Here is a 22,699-nt window from a genome sequence, read left to right as displayed (position 1 = left end):
CAAAATTCTTTCGTGCACAACAAAATAAAATCAATATTTTTTTTTAGCGATGTTATCAAAACTTTAAATTATATGCGCATTTTAAGATTTATATCTATACGCTTATTAGTCATGTTTCACAATATAAATCAACAGATCTTTTGATCGGCGTTAAACTTAGATTTTTAATATATATTTTGTAAGATAGATCGTCATTCACCTTGTTTATTTAGCTATTTAAGCAAAAGTTTCAAAGACATCCAGCGACGAATTGCGATTTGCATCGTTGCAGTGCGATTTTCTTCAATTTTTGATCGGCGGCGCTTGTTCTCTTGTGAACATTTGGTAAGGTGCGCTCGTTGCAATAGGTTCTTCGAGACAAATGATGAGTTATGTTCGTTGCTCGTAAGAATCGGCGCTTTTTTTCTTGCGAACATTTGGTTAGGTGCGCTCGTTGCAATGCGTTCTTCGAGACAAATGATGAGGAAAGTTCGTTGCTCGTAGGTTGTCTTCTTTTTGTTATTGTTAGTTTTCTTCAGATGAACGTTGCGGCATAGTTGTTAGGTTGCGAGGTTCGAACGATTTGCTTGATCCAACGATGAAAGATTTTCTTCTTGGAAACTTGTTGTTTTCAATTTAACGCCTTATGGCAGCGCGTTTTGGTCTTAAAAAAACACTGGACGTTCCTTAACGCGGTGGTCACCATTCGCAGGGCTAAAACTAATTTAGTTTAAGCTGGTTTCCGCTAAGATTGAAACCGGCATCATTTATTGAGTTGAATTGAAGGTTGATTGAAGGTTGCGTATTTTAACAGCTTATAGCCACAGCAAGGTATTAAACGTATCTGTGTTTATTGAATAACATCAGAACGGCAATCAACTTACAGGAACCGAAAGTTTGGTTTTTTCCCAACATTCAAATAATTATTGCATTAGCGCACTTTATTTGGGTTCGGGTTCGGGTTAGCGTTTGGGTTAGGGTGGGTCAGGTGTTATTAATGCCATCTCAAACTTTTTGTAATCTTTTGTAAATTTTCAGCGAAAATTTTCAATTTGCCTACGCCGGCGTGTTACTTTACGAGCAATGTTTATGGTAGCAGGTCTGCGATTGAGCCACGTCATTAAATGACAACAAATAATAATACGACCCTTACAAAAGCTTTCCCAAGTTTTGGTATGGAAGCCACGGCAGTGTTAATTCTGTTCTCAGAAACCTAATATTGTAAAAGTGCGGCTTTTTGACCATGATGTATAACAAGAATAAGTACAGAAATGTCTGCAACTGGAAGATGATTTACGTGTTACCTTGAATTTTATCAATGAAGAATCAACAAATATCTCACTAAGAAGTGACAAACAAAATAACTGACATTTAATTTTTTTTGCGATTTTTGCATTTTTGTCTGCAATACTGGTTTAACGGTAATTTAGCTATAAAAGTGTATATTTCAACAGGGGAGACATGACAACCGTACTATCTTAACTCCACTATATCGAAACCTAACAAACTATCATTGCATTTCAAAGTGCACCCTGTCAGGTCACTTATAGATTTATTGTACATTCACATAATTCAGCATAGATCGCTTTTAATAAAATGGCTTACAGTGCAGTAAAAGCACGTGTTGCCAGTAAGAAGTGCATCGTTGACTTTAATTTTTTATCCAGCAGTAGCGTGACACTATATAGCACAAGAGCGACTGCGATGGGGATTAACTAAGTCGAAATGCCGGCTGGATTTGCCAGAACGACCAGGAACGGGAAAGAGTATCGAGGTGAAATATTTAACACTTTACCAGGCGAACACGCTAAAATTACAAGCACAAACAGACACGCGTTGTTTCTCTACAAAAGCAATGTAATTTAGCAAAATATACCTGAAAAATTTCGTCAGAATTTTTTTCTGTGTACGAAGAAATCTACAATTTCACAAAATATCGCATATTCAGATCACCAATAAGCAGATAAAATACGAGACTTGAATATACACTATCCATTAGTAACTATGATAACATTATAGTATTTACCACTAGTATATTATTACTTTTACTTACCGGCTAATTTGCTGAGTATTAAGGTTTGAATTTTTTCTGGTGTTTTATATACTAAAAGAGTTTGAGACTTTTTAGCGGAGTCCGTTAGAAATACCCAAACTTTGTACTGCGTAAGCGCACGTCGGACTCTGGTAGTTTTATATGGTCTTACTACTTACTCCAGTCCCGAATCAGACTCCAGCTAAACAAATCGACTGAGGCCTGTATTTCGACCGTATGTAATAATCCAGTAGTAGGCTAATAAAAGGACTTTCCTTGATATTTAAAACTTTTTTAAACCCGATGTTACGTTCGATCGCGATAGTTTTTTAAACAAAATAAACCAAGTGATTGGCGCGTCTAACCTATACAACTTTTTTAAACTGCATACCAAAGCAAAAATAAGATTATCCATTCCCTTGCAACCCGTGAAGTACCGGTATATTATGGTAACATTTTTGGCATTTTAGTCCAGTATCGCCTCAGTTTGCATTGTCAAAATTAATTTGACTGTTTCAAAAAAAAAAAAATAGTAGAAAAAATAAAATGCACAGTTTGCTATTAAAGTCCTCGTAGGGAGTACAATATGAGGGACTTTGACCACTGGTTTACGATATTTTAGATTCCTTAAAGAGATGAATGTAATATGGCAAACTTAGAATTGCTGGCTACTTCCACAAGATAGTAAAAATTGAGAGGGGATAAAAAGACCGCTGTGCACAGTGATCCGAGAAAATGATTTTTATTTTAATCTTTTATCCAACAACACAGGTAATTATCACTTACAGCATAATTGTAAGAAATTGAGATGGCACGTTTAAAGTGCATTTTTTAACAACAAGGTTTTTTAATAAGTGGGTGGTAAAACAAAAAATAAGCATTGCGGTAATGCCATCACTGGCCGTTATTTTAACAATAAGATATTCGTTTCTTATTTCCTCACAAATCACATTTACAAAAAGTTTAAGAATGACAAACAGAGAAGGCATAAAAAACAAAATCGACATAACTAGGTTATTTAAGAGTTTAAAAGACCTAATTGACTTCGGTTGCGCCATTAGGAACATAGTCAATTACAGGGGCAGACAATGAAATCGATGTTTCTTTTTTCTTTGCCATTTTTGCGCGTTCCTCAATTTTACGTAGTCGCTCGACAGAGTTAAGATCTTTTGAATCGAAGAGTACTTTGATGTCAGTCATGGTTAGTGTCTCGTATCGGAGTAGAGCTTGGGCAAGAAGTTTATGCTCCAGGGGTCGCGACATAAGCAGTCTCTTTGTATTCTGATAAGATTTCTGCAAAAACGTAAGTTTTTAATCATATCAAATCGACTAAACTGATTATTAAAGCAAACTGAGCACACCATACTTAAAAATTAACGCAAATATGTAAAATAGGCGGTTGGGTAGCCCTGTCTATTGTATTTTACTCACATCTAAAATATCCTTTACTTCCATTTCAACGAGCCGTTTAGTTTCCTGACTTAAACTATCAAGATCGTACTTCATCAGACCGAGCTGTAAAAAATATGCCATTTGGCGATTTTTAAAACAAAGCAAACAAAACAAATTTTTATATTTTTTGTTTTTACCTTATCCGACATTCCGTATTGACAGACTAATTTGTAAGCTATGACAGTAGCGTTTTCTATGTCTGAAGATGCCCCGGTTTCCACATGATCTTTACCGTTAATTAGTTCCTCCGCAACTCGCCCTTTTTAACAAAAACAAAATTGGTTTATAAAACTTCTTATAACTAATATTGCGTAAAGTCAGCGCACAAGTCTAACACATCGCAACTTAAAGTCAATATTATGAAAATTTTAATGGTTAGATAGGGATAACAGTTGAATAAAAAATACAATTGAATAAAAATAATGGCACACAATGTTACTATGGTATAAAACGTCAAATTTGTTTTTTTTGGTTGGTCTGTTGAAACTCTCCAACACCATTCATTTCTAGAATAATAAATATTGTAAGCAATCGCATCATCATTTTTTATATGTTTCATGCTTTATTATACTATGCAAAAGCTAACCTCCCATTGCAACATCGAGCATGGCAATAAGCTGCTCCTTTGATTGCGTGTTTTCCATTTCTTTCTTAGGAATTAAGGAAACCTACAAAGATATAAACAGATTAAACAAATCCTGTTTTATAAACTAGTAAGACTTAGGGAGTAGCTAAACAGGAATTTGAAAAAAGCTACATTTTACATCAGGCCAACAAATTTTTTGTGCTGGTGGTAAATTGTGAGAACACACAGTCACACACACTCCTTTGACTTACATGACCAAGTGCACCTCCTCTTTGGTTTATCGTCGCTTTGTATATTCGCATAGCTGCCGGTGTATAGTAAGCTACTAGTGCGTGTCCAGCTTCGTGGTAGGAAGTCTTCTGAAGTTCCTCTTCGGTTTTTACACGTGTTTTTAACTCGGGGCCTGCATACAGAGGAGTGCTAATGAAAGTTGGTGCCTGAAAGTGGTTACTGTTGACTAGGCGAAATAAAATCTTGTAAGTTGCTATAATAGTTGACAAATCCGATAATTGCATTACAAACTATTAACTAATACCAACCCATTGGGCTTCCTTTCAGGACAAACTGATAAACAACATTTTGCGACTCACCCATTCTTGCTTTGTCAAGCGAAAATTCAAGGTCGTCCTGTTCGATCATTGTTCGGTTGAGTTTGGTGGCACGTAGGGCGGCCTGGTTCACCAAATTATTTAGATCAGCTCCTGACATGCCATGTGATAGTGAAGCAATACGATCCAAGTCGATTGTTGTCACTTTAAAACACAACAGTAACCAAATACAAAATGATTAATTGCGTATTTAATCGTGTACATTTTTATCACAGCAAATTAAAACCAAAGCTTAATGCAATAATTGTACATTTGTTTTTTTCTTTATCCTAGTTCAGGGGTCGGCAACCTTTTTCTAGTCGCGGGCCAAAACCAAACTCAGAAAGGACTCTGCGGGCCGCACAAAATTATACCTAAAAATTGTGTTATTGAAATGTTAGAACAACTGTGAATTAGGCGGGCTTCGTGTATTTTTGCATTTAAAAACGTGTTTAATTACATTTTCGGGGGCAGTAAAGTCTTAACGCAAAGCGCGAATAAAGCGTTTGTTTGGTTTGAAATTCGAGTTCACACATCGTCATCCATACTTCTTATGAAAAGTGTAATAAAACTACTTTGAGGGAACGCGATAACATTTAAAGGTAATCTAGCTCAGTATTTGTCAGTATTTTGCGATTTTTTTTACCGGTGTTTTTTGTAAACTTTGGTATACCGGTGTTTTTTGTAAACTTCTTGCAAGTTTTTATCACATTGCTGAAAATGAAAAATAAAAACTGTTGGAAAAAATATGTCCAATATTTTTGAATACGCTTTCCGTTTTTTCGCGACGCACTTGCCAGCCTTACACTGCGCATCAGAACGTAAACAAACCGGACGCAGAATAATTATTCGTTTTTCCGCAATTACGTTATTCGTTGTCGCAATTATTATTCGTTTTTTCGCAATTAATTTTTCGCAATTACGTATAGTTAAAATAGTCAAAAGTATGTGAAATGGACTCATGCCTAATTTGTTAAAGAGGCGGCGGGCCGGATGAATTACATCGGCGGGCCGGAAAAGGCCCGCGGGCCGTAGGTTGCCGACCCCTGTCCTATAGTTAGTTAAATTACATGATGTTATATGTGATGTGAATGCAGGGGCGTATTCAGAAACCAAAAAGGGGATCCTGAATTTTCAACTAAGTTAATGATTTACCATCTGGCGTTATTGAATAGCGACGTCATAAAATAGTGACGAAAAGGACGCTTTAAAATAGTTTTGCGTTTGATTGTGGTTTCGCATTAGCTAAGAAGCGCGACCCAATTACATTAAAAACATTGCGTCGGACAGTGAGTTCAACCCTGACAAAACCGAACAAAAAATGTCTATACTTACGATCGGGCACATTTCCAAGTTTATTAACGTAGTGAAAAAGGGTTTCTTTTCTTCCCTTAATGTCTGGCAGCAAAAAGGTAATTTTTTGATCGAAGCGTCCAGGCCTGGTAAGCGCTTTGTCAAGAACCTCACCTGTGTTGGTTGCTCCCAACACAATCACTGCATCTTGTCTATCAAACCTGATCACAATAATGGCATAGCGTTTATCTAATATGTATCGGGAATTAAAGGGTTTAAGGCATTGTGTAGCACAAAACTGAAACTTTGCTGGACATTAAGTATGTAAAAAGAAAAAACGAATAGTTGTGAGGTGACTAACGGAACATAAGCCGATTGATACGTCACATTCTTTAATATGTTCGTATTTTGAGTTTTATTTTTTTAAATAAATCAATAAATAAAACAAACTGCTGATCTTGTTGTACTCTACAAATAGACTTTGCTGATTCTTTGTTTCAATTGTTCCGATATTAAGTTTCAGCTATATTTTGAGTTTACATTACTGCTATAGGTAGTAGCTAAGTGGTTATTATATATATTATGTATGATTCCCACAAAACTGAAATACAACGATTTACATTTGTAGATTTGTTTTACTGTAAAATCAATTAAAGATAGAAAGTGTGTTTTGTGCACAGTGTGTAACTGCACGCATCTATCTACACTAATCTAAAAACAAGCAAGCTAAAAAGACAGTGGGAAACAAACCATCAGTTAGCGATTTGTCCATTTAATTAAAAACTGCCGTATTTTTACAAAAAAATTGTTACTTTTAAAATAGTATGTTTGTTAGGTTGATTGTCTTTTATTTTATATGGACCGTGAATTATTAAAAAAGTTGACCGCCACATATTTTTTACAAAAGATTGAGAACCACTGGTTTATAAAATAGTAGTATAAACGAAATTAATTCAGTTTAAATTTATTGAAACTATTTTTATTATTTTGTTTATTGTTGAATGTAAAAAATTGCAATAAATTTACATGTATTGGCATGTTAGGCTTACTAAAACATACCCATCCATTTCTTGAAGCAGTTGGTTTATTGTGTTTCTTGCATACGGCTGCAATGAAGAGTTCACTCTTTTGCTTCCACAAGCATCGATTTCATCAATAAAAATAATGGAAGGTGATTGCGCTCGTGCTTTTTCTGCGAAATAAATTAAATGCTAAGCTAAAATGCTTATATCTATAGATGAAGAGTACAAACATAAATGCACTTAATATTGACTATCTAGTATCTCTACAACATTTATCATTATAAAGTCAAGCAATGTAATTCATTGTTTAAAAGAATAGCGCGTGTATATTTCTGATTCAGTTATCTCTGTAAAAGCACAATTTGTAAAAAGACTTACTTCCACTCATTAATTTACCTATGGCTACTGGTTTCGCTTTTAGTAATAAAATTACCGAACAACTGTCGTATTCGGGCAGCTCCAACACCAACAAACATTTCATCAAATTCTGACCCGGCAGCATAGAAAAATGGAACTCCAGCCTCACCAGCGACTGCTTTTGCCACAAGGGTTTTTCCTGTTCCAGGAGGCCCAACCAATAAAATACCTTTAAATAAAAAGGAATACTCTGTAAGAATGTGATCCACATATGTTAGGTTCTAACACCTGCACAATTTTTAACACCTTGACCGGCAGTTAGGGTGTCCAGCTGTTTTGAAGTAGGCCTAATATATGCTAGTACAAATGTTAGAATAGCTGTTTTTCACTGTTTTATAGTAGATTATTAAAATCCTTTAAAGACCCTCCAGCCACTCCTACTCCACCAGACCAGGGAAGCCAGTCTTCTGTTTTCTGTTTCAATTTTTTACAATGCTAGTATTCAGGTCAAACACTTTATTTGAGATCTATATGAAGTGGTTCTTAACTGAGAGTGTGCGCCTTATAGATTTTTTCGTACTTGGCGCATTTAAAAACAGATTAAGCGTGACAAGATTGTTTGAGTAAGAAATGCAGGCATGTGCACCCACATATTGCACTTTTGTGCTCCCCTGGCCTAAAGTAAAAAAAGACTTCAATCACTAATTTCCTTGTTAATTGTCTCGTTTATCTCCTTAACATCTAAAGATTTATACATTCGTCACATGTTAGGAATAGGTTTAATAATAAAAGGTAACAACCTTTAACATGTTGCTGAACACTGGGTATATTTTATTTTTATTACCGTAAACAAAATAGAAAGAAAAAGCAGATAAGAGGCCATCCAGATATTCTCAATATTTGTAAATTTTTTACATGCTGTAGTTTCCACACAATAAAAAAACATTAACCTAACTTTACTGTCAGTTAGTTTGAGTTATAATTCAATCAATCCATAGCTATTTTTTTTTTTTTTTAATATTTTTAAAACTGGACACTAGTACCGTATTTTTTATGATCACATTTGATTTGTTTTAACATAAAGTTTACCTTTAGGTAGTTTTGCTCCTACTTTTGTAAATTTTTCTGGGTCTTTTAAATATGCAATTATATCTTGCATTTCTTCTTTCACTTCATCTATTCCACAAACATCAGAAAACGTAACATCACTTATCATACCCTTTTCTTCTGCAGATTGGAACTTTTTTAAACCTATAATGAAGTCATTTTATAAATAATGTAAATTAATTTCTACTGAAAATTTATTAGTTGCACTATGTATCACAGACTTTCAGTATAACATTAGGTAGCCAAGTTTAGTGTGCATATAATTATTCAGTAGGAAATATTTTAAGTTTTAAGTTTTTTAAGTTTTATCGCTTTTATCTTCACTTGATTTTTACACTGATGATGGCAAGAGTTATTGCTGAAACGTCTGTAAATTGCGAAAAGTCACTTTTATCAAATATTATGGCTTTTATATTTTTATTGAAATATTTTTAAATACTGGGAATACCCAACTAAAAAATGCCAGATTGATGATGTGCAAAACAGAAAAGGCTTATCAATACTTGTCTATAGTCTTATATTTAAGACACATTATCGCTAAAATTACAAATAACACTATACATACCTGGAAAGCCAGGTGGTAATCGTTTGTAGATAAAATAGATAATGAAACTAAACAAAACAATTTGCAATATTTCAGAAGAACCTAAACAAAAAATTATTTGTTAATTACGATTATCTCATAAAGATTAGATTACAATTGTTCATGACATTTTGTAACAATGTTTTTGGTAAACATGACCAGTAAAACAAACACAACAAATTAAAGTCAGAGTGCAAAATGGGAAATGTGTGCAAACAACAAGTTTTATTGTGACATACACATGTCCAACAAAAAAGTTTTGTAATAAATTTTCTCTCTTACTTTAAAATTTTAAACTGTAGATGGTGAACAAACATTTCCTATGTGAGAACTTCATTCAAGACTACTTACAGTAGTATATGGAACTAGTAGATGTAATGTTAATATATAAATGAGGAAGTTTGTTTGTTTGTTGGTTTGTTTGTTTGCTTTTAGAGTGGGTCCATGTGCTTCTCTTAAGGACCGAACAAAATATGTTGGGATGTCACACTGTGGACTCGCTTCTAGTTAACTGATTTCAGACATAGTAAGTGACAAACAGAATAGAAATGACCAGCAATCACCATGCAACGCAAAGCAACAGGATATGTTTTTAAATTTAGTTAACAGATTTGACACACAAACGGCAGCAAACAGTCACAGGATGACTAGAGCCTTTGCTGTTGCTAACAGGCGTAATGTTTCCGATCACCATGAAATGCTTAAAATCAATCACATGTTTTGAAATTTTTATTTACCGAAATTTATTGCCATTTTAAACAATATTTTTGCAATATTTAGCCCTATGAGAAGTTATGCTATAGGTAAAATTAGGATTTGGTTACATGCTAATTGCCACATACATTCTATATGGGAAATGGTGTTGTACCTATAGTTTGTAAAACAGGTGGTGTTGCCGACTCTTTGTATAACAATATGTTTAGTAAATCAAATTATATATTAACAAGATTTTCAAATAGCGTCTTGGCCCACTGAAAATGGTCTTGTGGCCCACTACTAGGCCATCGCCGAGAGTTTGGGAACCACTGCAATAGATGAAGTTTGTTGATTCTAACATTTTGTTTAACCACGCAAAAATTTAGTTCGATTTTGCAAATTATAGCTCTCATTGGAGTGGAAATTAACTAACATCACCTGGCAATGTGTAGTCCTTCAATAGTAGAATTAAACTGTAACTTTATAAAAATTAAGCAGAGACTTTTAAAAGAAGAAAGCGATAACAAAAACTGGGCTATGCGAAAGACCCTTTCCTCTTGTTAATTATGTCGAAGGCCAAGAATGAGTTTACATGGTGTCTTTAGATGAGACCATTCCTTATCTTTTTCAATTGCCTGTAGTGCAAATAAAACTAGTTTTGCTACTTTATCCATCCATAGCTTGAAATAATTAATATGAGGACTTTTTGATTCGCATGTAGCTAATTTGTGAACTTGTTTGTTGCTACATATCTAAACAAAACATGTGCACTTTTTTATTTGTATGTAGATAAAAAATATCTAATATTGGCTCAATTATTGTTCATATGTTACCAAAAAACTAAAGTGGTAATTTTTTGTTTGTATGTAACTTGAATATACCCTAAATTTTGAGCAGATTTTGTGCTCATACATAGCTTGAAAAAAAAGGGCATTTTTAACTTGGTTGTAGCTCAGATAAAAAAATAGGCAACTTCGGAGTTAAATAAAATCAGGTTATCATTTGCGGTAATAAAATGAGCTAATCCAGTACACTGGCTCTGCTACTAAAAATGTTTAGGGTTTACTTCTGAAAGTTACTATAGGATTGAAGCAGTTGGTACAATATGAATATAAAGCCTTAGACTAGATTATATAAACAAACTTACTAAACATTCTTTTTTTAGAAGACTTCTTTTCTAAATCCTTTTTAACAGATTTGCTTGCCAGTTGCAAACCTTCTTCAATCCCAAGACGGAGCATCGTGGCATTTTTAGATGATAAGTCATATGATTTCAAAATGTAGTGAATGCTCTCATCAATGGCTTGGCGACTTACAGATGGTTTACTTTCGGACTTAAAAAATATAGAAAGATATATACCAAAAAGCAGTCTGTAGATCGAACAACAATGTAATGTATCCCCTTTTAAAAGATAAATACTAATCCATTTATTGATTTTTGGAATACTACAGAAACATTTTTTACAATAAATAAATATTAAAAAAAAAACAGAATACCTTTTCATCTTTAACGCTTTCGGGCCTAGGGATTTTAAAGTGCCTTGTGCTTTGATGAACAACTAAAAATTTAACAAACTAAATATAAATAAAGTATATATTCGACCAAAAAATAATTCAAAATTTTGAAAATTTTGAATCACACAGCTATAAGTGTCAGACGTTAAGTTTGGTTGCAGAATGTAAAATCTTTTAAAAAAAATCTACAAAGTGATTTCAAAGTTCCAAAAATATTTTTGAATTACTATAAAAACATTGTTTTTTATAAGTTTATTTGCTCAAAAGGAATTCCGGAATGGTAACATTTAGACTATATGCATTTAGCACAAGAGAGTTAAATATGCAATGCTCATAAACAAATTTTAACTATAGGGAAACAAGGGATTATGTAATTGTTTTAAAAATTACCTGTTGCGTTTTGGGTTAAAAATTTTTGCAAAAAGCTTCTGTTCTCCTTTTGTGTCGCAAAACATACTATATTCATTTTATCAGAACTGCTCAATATAGAAGTCCATGGCATCATCCTGTCAATTAAGCTGGGAAGTAATGGAACCTTTTAAAACAAAATAAAAAAACATTTTACAGTAATTATACTTGGTTTGTAAGCCGGGTAATTTGATACATTAAAAAAATATGGCATATTAAATTATAAACAATAATATATAAATTTGACAAAATTTTGCCTTTTGTTCACAGCAAGGCAACAGGTAAATATCATCTTGCTAGCACTATTTTTGCTATGAAGTCACACATGATTCCTTAAATTACAAACAAATTGCAAATGTTTTGTAGCACCTATAAACTAAACAAAGCAGTGTTATGTTAACGTTGCCCTTGCACAAAGTTCTAATAATTTAGGCTTGAAAAATATGCTGTATTTGCCTTTAATGTGTAAACTGTCCCATGGTTAGGCCATAAACAAGAAAAATAGTGATTCAATTCTCGAAGCTGCAAAATTTTTGTGACATTAAGCAATACACAAGGGGTGCAAAAAGTACAATTTGTGGGTGCACTTGTCTCCTTTTTATACTTGGACAGAGTCAGTGGCGTATCCAAGGGGGTTGGGGGTTCGGACCACCCGCTTTTCGTAAGTGATATTATCGTTTTTTGTTCGTTTTTGTCAGAGTTTTACTCACCGTCCGAAGCTGCGTGTTTTTAAATGTAATTGGGTCACGCATGTTAAGCTAACGCGAAACCAAAATCAAACGCAAAACGCTGTTTTTCGTTTCTCATTCGGTCGACCGTAAACGCAGGATATTTTTCCTCTTTCGCCTTTCGTTATTCGTTCGGATTGGCTAATCAGCAAGTGTGTGTTCAATTAATAATATAAATCAAGCGGTTTCCGCTTTTTTCTCTCTGAAAACTTCAAGTTAGACGGTGCTGAAGTTTCTCGCTGTTTGTTGTCTGTGTTAATATCAGATCTTGGTGTAAGACTGGGGTCGGCAACCTACTGTAATTCATCGGGCCCGTCGCCTCTTTGACAAACTATACACGAGTTCATTTCAAATACTTTTTGACTATTTGAACTACGTAAGTGCGAAATTTTTTTTTTTTATGATCTTACTACGTCCGGTTTGTTAACGTTTTGATGTAGTATTTTCAGCTAGATCAGCGCTTCTTTACCGTTGCGCAAAGGAAAGCTGCCAAGTGCATCGCGGACAAACCAAAAACGTATGCAAAAATATTTGACATATAACATTTTTTATTTTCGACAACGAAAAAACAACGGAAAATTCCCTAAGTTAAAAATTCGGAACATAAAACAAAGTTTGAGCGTTTTTGTATTTATGTAATTTACAGTAAATAAATATAGTTTATTCAAGTGGAGAAACATCCCTGGGACCCGGGGCATATCCAGAAATTCAAAAACCTGTTTCTTGAATTTTTAACTAAGGGAATTCCCCTATTTTCTCACTGATGTTAATGATTAATGACGTCATAAATAGTGACTGTATGACATCATAAAGTAGTGAAATCAATAGGAAAAAACCTAAGCAGAAAGAGCCAATTAAGGTCCAGCGAAAATGACCCTTTAGAGCAGGGATGGGCAACCTTTTTCAACACAAGAGCCAATTAGGAAATGTAATGCTTACAGGAGAGCCGCAAATCAAATAAACACTAATTCATATTTTCAGCTTTTAACAGAAAAGCTAATGAGCTACTAGTCTGCAACTACCGCAGTTTTGTCAGTACTGTCTCCTTGTGGATTGGGAAATATATTTTTCTTCAATTTCTCGTACGGATCACTCAGTACAATTTAATTAACCGCCTTAATTTAAAACCAGCTGTTAAACATGACACCTTGAACGTACAAGACAAGTGTAACTGTTGCAAAACAATTCTTGTAATTTTTTTTTTTTCACAAGAAAAACTTTATGAATGAAGATTGTTTTGTAATAGTTGCTTTGCATTCGAGTTCAACTGCATTAGTGTAGCGGTGTAGCTTATGGGTTACATCGCTCTTCAAACAGGAAACTAAAAGAGCAAAAGTTCCAACATGGTGCACACTCAAATAGCCTTAAAAACAAAAAATAGCTGGAAGAAGGTGAAGGGCCGCACAAAAAATGGAAAGGGGGCTGCATGCGGCCCTGGTGCATGCCGCATGTTGCCCACCCCTGCTTTAGAGCAAATCGAACACTTGAGTCAGGCATAGTAGACACTCCTGCCAGGCACTAGTTGTGAAACCACTCGCTGTGCAATTGTCTACTTTTTTATGTTGAAAACCTAAACCCAGAGCGTTAAATATTTGTGATTGATTTTGGTACATTCAAAATTCCACCGCAAATAGTACCGCAGTTTCTCATGTGCCATGCACGGGATTCTTTTGCCTACTGCAATACAAAATGAATATATTTTTCACCAATCCCAGGTGTTATTATGCCAAGATTATCGCAATTAACTCAACGTTTTAGTGAGTTGATTTAGTGTTGTCAATTCTGTACTGTTTTTTTTTTTTATTCTATGTTCATGGACTTCTGTTTTATTGCAAAATTCATTCTGCAAATATGAAATAAACTATTCTGTTTGCCGATGTGTTAAATACAGATTCAACCAACCTAAAATAATAGAGGTGAAAGAGAAAATAATATCCTTTGACCACTGTCAAACCAGATGCCAACAAGAGACGAAAGACAACGTTTTGCATTTGATTTTAGCTTCGCATAAGCTCATGGCATGTAACCCAATTACATAGAAAAAAATTGCTTGGAATAGTGAGTTGATTTTTTTCACCTTTATATAGCACTAGCTTGAATAAAACTGATTTTCTCACCTTTTTACTCCTACATAGATAAAACAAAACTCATTTGGGCATTTTTTGTGCATATAGCCAGGGTTACCATCTGCTCAAACCAAAAAATAAGCACGCTACTAAAGACCAGGGGCAGATTCCGGGGGTGAAATCCAACCTTTCAAGAATAACGTTATAAAATAAGATAAAAACTTCGCGGGCCAAACCAAACTCAGCAAGTTCTCGACGGGCCTTAATATATTTCCATCATTATAAAAGACGGAAGGCATCAGCGAAAAAATCAAAAATCATGGATAAAGTTGAATGAACTTTAATTTTTGTGAGAAGTTAAACCGCGGCGGAAAACAAGCGATAAATGATCGTGAGATTTGCAACGTTGTTTAGAGACAGGAAAAAACATGTCTAGAGTCCAATTAACGGCGAACACCAGGGCGCACAAAAGTATTACGTTATTATACAATTATACGTGTCTCGAAATGCGAAAACCTAATTCTTAGCCCTACATTAAAAGCAAAGGCGCAAAATTAATAATGAATGTTAGAATTTACAGTCGGCGTAATTAGCAACCGGTGATAATTTTGTAGTGCTAATTAAGCACGTAACACCGTGTTCACTGTCCAGCTTGTGAAACAGGTCGTGGGCCAGATGAAATTTACTGGCGGACCGGTTCCGGCCCACGGGCCGTAGGTTGCCGACCCCTGTTTTAAACCGTAGTGCATGGCAGCATGAAACGCCTGAAGCTGACCCTGCGTGGTAGTTAAGTTTAGTTCACTTGGCGGAGTTTGGTTTGTAAAAAAATTATTTATTGAATGATTTACTGTAATGCTTCTAGCAATTTTTTTTGTAGTAACATTGTGTTTTCCATAGCCTCTGGGCTGGTTTCACAATCACAATAACAGCAATGATCGCAGCTCTTTTCCTTTCGACTTTGTTTGACATTAAAAATTCAGTTTCATGTTTATCACAAAAAACGTGCTTATGCTGACTAAGGGTTGTCCAACTTCTTTTCATCGCGGGCCAAAAACAAGGTTTATTTTATCTTGCGGGCCAATGTTTTTAAATTGTGATTCTTCGGCTTATTTCTGGCAAATTATACATAGTCTATGGCGTATATACTAACTTTATGGAATGTATACCTTTGTTCAGTTAGGGTAATTGTGAAATAATTTCAACACCAAAAAATTAAAAAAACAAAAATTGGAGTGATATTGCTAGATTGAAGCAAAGCTGACTATCAGTTCGCGGGCCAAAAAAGCTGAACTCGCGGGCCAACTTTGGCCCGCGGGCCTGCAGTTGGACCACGCTGTGCTGATTCATTCTGGGCCATTCCGTGTCAATTCACAGTCAAGAAATTCAACCTCTCCGATTTTCCTTAAATTTTACACACGTTTTCACAATCCTATATGATAAACACCTGCAAAATTTGAGCATAATTTGTTGACAAATGCCAGAGTTATGAAGCTTTTAGTTTAGGGGGGGTCTGCCGAGGGGGCGCAATTTTTCTATTTTGGACCCTGTTTGACGCCCTATTACTGCTAAACTAAATAAGGTAACAACCCAATTTTTTTACAAGAGATAGTACTTCTACCAAATATTAAAAAAACAACATAGTTTACATTGTCACTCCAAAAGGTTAAAGGTCATAGACATCCAAAGTTGGCCTTTCCGAGCACTCGGCTAAAATTTTCCCTAATTTTAAAACCTCGCCAAGGCCCCATTTTTGATTGGATTTGGCTAAAAATGGGTTGAAATGTTGTTTATAGAATTCTCTCTGAACTGCGAAAATTTCAGTACAAAATATTAAAGGGGTTGGGAGATATTTATTGTGAAACATGGGTTGAAATGAAAAAAATCAAAAAGTGGGGTCCTTTTAATATCCCGGTTACCCATGACCCCAGTGAAAATTTGCACTGAAATTTTGTCCGCATATTTACTAAGATATGACAAGTCTAGCATGCAAAATTAATTCATGGTTCTCAATGTTTTCTGATAAAAATTCTGTGTCAAATTTGGACAAAAACGCGAAAAATTACAAATGAAAAAAAATTAAAATATATTTTGAATTGTGTTTTTAACAATTGTTACCTCAAATCAAGTGTTATACTTGTGACTGTAATGTACAAATTGATAACTGGAGTATTATTTTTCTATTTTTTGGCCAGATTACTGTATAATTTACAAAAAAGTCATGCATTTCTTGCCATGCACACTGCCCCATTTGTTGTGCTATGTAAAACCTTATTTTCTGAAATGGCAATGAATTTAAACCTAGCAGCAAACTATAACTCAATTTTCTAGAATTCAAAATTGTGAAATAATAACTTGATTGTGACATAGGTGCTGACATAATTACATTTGGCAAGAGTTTCGCTAAATTAAGCCAATGGGGTTGCGGACCAAAAGTTTGAGAACCCCTAAAATAGAGGTGGTCAATTTTTTAGTTTAAATACAATATATTGTTAAATGTTATAAACAGTTAGACGAACACACCAGTTTTTTATCTTTTATAATAAGTTTAAGCAATAGGCTCATATTAATGGAACAAAATTAACTGAGCATCTAAAAGCCTGGATGACTTTATTAAATCAGTGTGTGACCCCTTTCTTGCTTTGAAGACCCATTGTTTCATTACCAATTCATATAAAATATACTTGAAACAAAATAAACAGAATTTAGCTGATTATGAAGTAATATTACTTGATTTTGCTGAGTTGTCCAAGATGCCATGTAGGGGTTCCATTTGGACATCACTAAAAATGTGATGGGATTGGTGGAACCACTAAAATATTTTTTTGCATGTGGAAGTCTTCAAGGAGCAACCAACAACCAAATTTTTACACCACAAGATCTTTTCCAATGGGCACAAGATCTCAGTTCTGGGCTTTAATATTTTGGCTTTCCTCAACTAAAATTAAAGACCTCAACACAAAATTTGAATTCGAAAAGGTGTAAAACAATAACAGGCACAAGATCACATCATAGCTTCATTCCACAATCATGTCAGTCTTTAAAAATGCGTTGACTGTCAGATGATATTTCATTTGCCCTTGTGGATGTGAAACAAGGTCAATCACAACTGCCGAAAAATGATACAAATGTAGGCCAATATGTGGCTTGCAGATTTGATTCTGATTGGTACAATTTGGTTGTTGGTTGCTGCTTGAAGACTTACACATGCAGCTAATCTTTTGGTGGTTCCACCAATTCCATCACATGGACTTTTGCCATGAGAATTAGCAAAGAAATGCCACTCGGTTCCAGTTCCAAAATCCATTGAATGATTGCAAAAATACTTTTTTGTGGGTCTTGTATTGTAAAGCAGCATCATCATTGAAAAAGATCTTTTTTTTGGATAACCAAGTGATTTGATAATAATTGGAATTATTTGGTCAATGAATGCATGCACTGTGCTTGTTAAATGTTCCAAATAATCTGATATTGCAAGCAAGCTTTTTGACGTTAAAGCTCCATATTTTTTGTGGTTTATTACAACAGGGTGAAGGATTGTTGAGTGATTACTATTGAACCGCTACACAACATCTTGGACAATAAATGAGTAGTTCTCAGCAATATCAAGTAATATTACGACTTCATCAACAGCTAAATTACGGTTAATTTGTTTCAAGTAACTTGATTGTGATTAACTAATGAAGTGACGAGTCTTCAAAGCGAGAAAGGTGTCACACAATGATTCAATAAAGCCATATAGGCTTTTCAGATGCTCAGTTAAGTTCGTTCGATCACTATGAGGCTATTGCTTAAACCCTTATTATGAAAGGTTTAACTCTGATGTCTTCATCTAACTGTTTATAACATTAAACATTATATTGTATTTAAACTAAAAAATTGATAACCTAAACTAAAAAATTGATAAATTTAGGGGTTCTCAAACTTTTTGTGCCGCACCCCCATTGGCTTAATTTTTCAAAACTCTTGCCCCTCCCATTTTGGCAATGTAATTATGTCAGCATCTATACCTCAATCAAGTTGTTTATTATTTCACAATTTTGAATAGTATAAAAGTGAGTTTTAGTTTGCTAGTGCAAATTCTTTGCTATTACAGAAAATAAGGTTTTACATAGCACAACAAATGTGGCAGCGTGCCTGGCGAGAAATCTATGAATTTTTTAAAAATTATACAGTAATATGGCAAAGAATAGAAAAATATTTCAGTTATCAAGTTGTACACTTGTACATAACAGTTACCAAGTATAACACTTGTGTTTTTATTAGGTAACAATTGTTAAAAACACAATTAAAAATACTTTTTAATTTTTTTTCATTTGTAATTTTTCGCGTTTTTGTCCAAATTTGACACAGAATTTCTATCAGAAAACATTGAGAACCATGAATTAATTTTGCATGGTAGATTTGTCATATCTTAGTAAATATGTGGACAAAATTTCAGTGCAAATTTTCACTGGGGTCATGGGTAACCAGGATATTAAAAGGACCCCACTTTTTGCCTTTTTTCATTTCAACCCATGTTTCACAATAAATATCTCCGAACCCCTTTAATATTTTGTACTGAAATTTTCGCAGTTCAGAGAGAATTCCAGAAACAACATTTTAACTCATTTTTAACCAATTGCAATCAAAAATGGGGTCTTGGCAAGGTTTCAAAATTAGGGAAAATTTTAGCCGAGCGCTTGGAATGACCAACTTTGGGTGTCTATGACCTTTGACCTTTTAGAGTGACAATGTAAACTATGTTGTTTTTTTAATATTTGGTAGAAGTACTATCATCTGTAAAAAAAATGGGTTGTTACCTTATTTAGTTTAGCAGTAATAGGGCGTCAAACATGGTCCAAAATAGAAAAATTCCACCCCCTCGGCAGACCCCCCCAAACTAAAAGCTTCATAACTCTGGCGTTTGTCAACAAATTACGCTCAAATTTTGCAGGTGTTCATTATATGGGATAGTAAAAAGGTGTGTAAAATAGTAAAAAGGTGTGTAAAAAGGAAAATCGGAGAGGTTGAATTTCTTGACTGTGTGAATTGACACGGAATGGCCCTTCTCTCAATAACATTTTGTCTGTACTGTCACAAAAATGTCAGTCCTCACGTCAAGCCGAAAGTTTACTTAATTGCTAAAGCAAGCTACCACACTTCTATAGGCTACAATGTACTTTTTTGATTTAGAATATACTATCACAACTTGTTGTTATTATGTAATTTAATGCATTGCTGTTATAATCTGGGTTAAAAACTTGGTAAATATAAATAAATAAAATTAAGTCTCTTACTCCTCCTTCAATGTTAAAATAATTGATGAAGAACACTTTTAGAAACTAAAATAAGACAAACTAAGCACACAACTCTAAAATAAGCACGTTTCTTAGAAATAAGCACATTTGTGTTTTCTAAGACACTGCACCCAAAAATAAGCACAAATCTTAGAAATAAGCATGGTATGGCAACCCTGCATATAGCTCCGATAAAACTTGAAAAATGAGCTTAGCGGCAATACTGTGCTAGAGTGCCACAACCATGAGTATGAGTATAGCTAAATGTATCTAGTTAATTGCAGTAACTTATTCTTATCAATGAGGTACACATAGTAAATTTTTTCGTCCCTGTACAGTTATTTGTAAAAAAAAAGAATCTGAAAATTATAAATTGAAAGACAAGCTGGAATACCTAGGGTTGGCCAGATTAAAATGACTGAGCACAATAAATTTTGCTGTGACTTTGGGGTTTGAGTTTGACAGGCCCTGTTATATATTAGGCCTATTATATTTATAACGGCCTGAATGATTTATTAAGATCAACATTACAGCATCACGGACCCCTGGTGAAATCGGGATCCTGTAGAACTGATTTAAACAAATATTATTATACACACCAGTATGGGAAATGCTGGTGAAGGAATTGGTGCAAAAAAATAATTTATCAAAAAAAAAAAAATTATTTGATTTTTTTGAAAGATCTATTTAAAAAAAAAGAATTGTTGTTGTGACTACACATATTTAATCACATATATTTTTGAAATGCCCGAATATATAGGAACAATATGCACTACAATTCGCATAAATTATTTTGTTGAGCCATTCTCAAAAAAAAGGTAAGGAAGTGCAAGGCACATTGTTTAGTGAGGATAATCATTAATCAAGTCCTATAGGCATAAAAATTGTTTCTTATTTTAAAAAGTACCCAATTTTGATCATAGAATTGTTGCATGTTTGCAGTTTTACTTTGATTTGGCAAGTACTCCTATATTGAGTTAAAAAGCAATCTCAATAATCCTGTTTAAAAGACAGGTAGAACATCAACATGGGCATATCAAGGATTTACTAAGCCATGCTCCACCCGCTACTACTTAAACTAAATGTTTGATTGTTTGAATTAAATGCAAAAAAATTTTCTGCTTCATGCAAACTTTGGCCTTGTTTTTTTATGATTGTATCTTCGTTTTAGGCAAATCTTTTAGGCACTATGCATACTATGGCATATTGCACTTTCATGGCCACCAAAGATTCGCACCAATATCTTGTATTTCTGAAATATTATGCCAAAATTTTGCAATATATAATAATTATATAATGCTCTACAAATGCCTATTTTTCATTGTACACAAACTGGCATTACTTAAGGACGAGTATTTCATGTTAACGATCTTTGGCGGGAAGGTACTGGAATGCGGGCACTATGTGACTTTAAACTTGGCAAACAATTTCTATTTAATTAGATTTTCTTATCCATGTAACAGTGTTCCCCAGGTTGTATTTTAGCATGCCCCTTATGTATTTGTTAATGTCACAAAAAATTTGCGCATTTCACACAACTATTTCTTAGCTAATTTACTCATTAAAAGCCTTGTTTGTCACCTAAACATGGCAAGGTTGATACATTCCTTGGGCAAACACAGCATTGAACTTTAGGTGTGCCTAAAAAGTGCTTGTAACCAAAGGCTGGCAAGATTCTGCCTGCCTGATACACACTATTATCTGTTTCATACCTTGATAGGTTTTGGTGGCTTACTTTTCTGTTTAGTATGATAAGTTGATGCATCTGAACAGCAACCAGAATTTGTTGAAATTTTACTGGCATGTCTTACTGCTTGATACCCGGATTCAAATGAAGGAAAAAGTGCCTTAAGTAAACAAAAATGGTATTTTATATACTCAACATTCTGTGCATTAAATACTATGAAAACAGTATTTTCTAATTTCAGAATTTCAAAGTTTATGTTTTTAATCTATCTTGAAACTAATGCAACAGGTTATGTTTTAACATAAAAACTCTTACCTGAATTCCAAGTGTAGGGCAAGAACAAAGCATTTCTATATTTATAAAACCTTTCTTAAAGGTGCTGAATCAGTAAAACAAGTTGCGTCAAAGTTATCAAAACTAAAAAAAAAATAAAGATTTCTTTATATGTGACCTTGTCTACTATCCTACCAAAAAAATTCAGAATTTGGCCCCATTGTAAAAGTATTTAATTGAGTCTATGGTAACGATGACCAGCCTTCCAAAAAAGCAAACTTTTTTACATACAGTGATAGAAACACTTAATCTACATGGCAGAGGCCAAATCTAGCAAATTTCTTTACAAGTCCTCTAATAAGAAATAATTGTCACTAGGGTTCCTCTTTTCCCGAATTTTTTCACTCCCGGTAAATGGGATTAAAAAATGAAAATTCCCGGGAATCCCAGGGTCCCCCACGAAAAAATTATATTTAAAATTAAGTCATTATGACGTATAAACTTATTTTATATTAGCTTCTGCAATCTTACATGACCTTCTCATATTAAAGTCAGCACCCTTATTTGTTTTCATTTAAAAAGTAGCGCATTTTTTTGTTGGTAGAATAAATTTAATTAAGTTTTACCGCTGGTAAGCGCAAATAAATCAACTCAGGGAACGACTTTACTAGGGTTGGTAATATTTTTTCCTTTATATTAATCAAAACGACAATTTTTTTAAAGTTTTGCTATGTTGCCGAATAACCGGGATTAAGAAAAAAATTTCCCGGGATTCGGGATTGTTAATTTGTGTCGAAACATTCCCGGAGAGAAACCCTAATTGTCACTATGTGACAGCACAGATAAACTAGCCAAGTCTTGGCTTAAAGTGGAATTCAATCCAGGCCATAACTTAATTTTTTTAAATAGTTAGGCTAAGTAAAAACAATTTAAGTTTATACATGTTTGGTATACACCAGTGGTTGTTCAAATTAAAATTTCAGAAATTTTAACCAAAGCCAACAAAATAATTTGTATGCTTGGCGGGGTGAGCCGGTGAGGTAACTAGGTGT

The 22,699-nt window shown here is 34.1% G+C and overlaps 1 protein-coding gene across 2 annotated transcripts; it reads right to left on the bottom strand.

Annotated features, from left to right (window-relative positions):
* Nucleotides 1-2,729: 2,729 nt before the first annotated feature.
* On the bottom strand, nt 2,730-21,793 carry LOC146145093 (ATP-dependent zinc metalloprotease YME1L1-like). Of its 2 annotated transcripts, none has more exons than XM_083390779.1 (16): nt 21,690-21,793; nt 21,400-21,534; nt 11,600-11,744; nt 11,192-11,253; nt 10,842-11,028; nt 8,981-9,061; nt 8,398-8,559; nt 7,385-7,537; nt 6,989-7,121; nt 5,972-6,150; nt 4,640-4,801; nt 4,301-4,452; nt 4,050-4,131; nt 3,601-3,722; nt 3,443-3,526; nt 2,730-3,304 (listed from the first exon to the last, which is right to left on the bottom strand). In XM_083390779.1, the coding sequence occupies exons 1-16, from the start codon at nt 21,720-21,722 to the stop codon at nt 3,047-3,049; spliced, it is 2,130 nt and encodes a 709-aa protein (XP_083246905.1). In that variant the 5' UTR covers nt 21,723-21,793; the 3' UTR covers nt 2,730-3,046. The 2 variants fall into 2 exon arrangements, with proteins under 2 accessions (XP_083246905.1, XP_083246906.1); XM_083390780.1 differs by having other exon boundaries at nt 21,423-21,534.
* Between the last annotated feature and the right edge of the window lie 906 nt (nt 21,794-22,699).

This window comes from Ascidiella aspersa, chromosome 5, assembly GCF_963924565.1.
Source record: "Ascidiella aspersa chromosome 5, kaAscAspe10.2, whole genome shotgun sequence".
In the NCBI taxonomy this organism is placed as follows: Eukaryota; Metazoa; Chordata; class Ascidiacea; order Phlebobranchia; family Ascidiidae; genus Ascidiella; species Ascidiella aspersa.
Note: the sequence above shows the minus strand (reverse complement) of the source record. Positions and strands in the feature narration are given on the sequence as shown.

Bases quoted from the DNA above. Each gene is read 5' to 3' on its own strand.
- LOC146145093 (XM_083390779.1), bottom strand. From the start codon at position 21,722: ATGCTTTGTTCTTGCCCTACACTTGGAATTCAG. The intron at 7,538-8,397 runs GTAAACTTTATG...TTTTATTTAAAG, and splicing joins AGGAGCAAAACTACCTAAAG to GTATTTTATTGGTTGGGCCT. The intron at 6,151-6,988 runs GTATGTTTTAGT...TATTGTGATCAG, and splicing joins CTGCTTCAAGAAATGGATGG to GTTTGATAGACAAGATGCAG.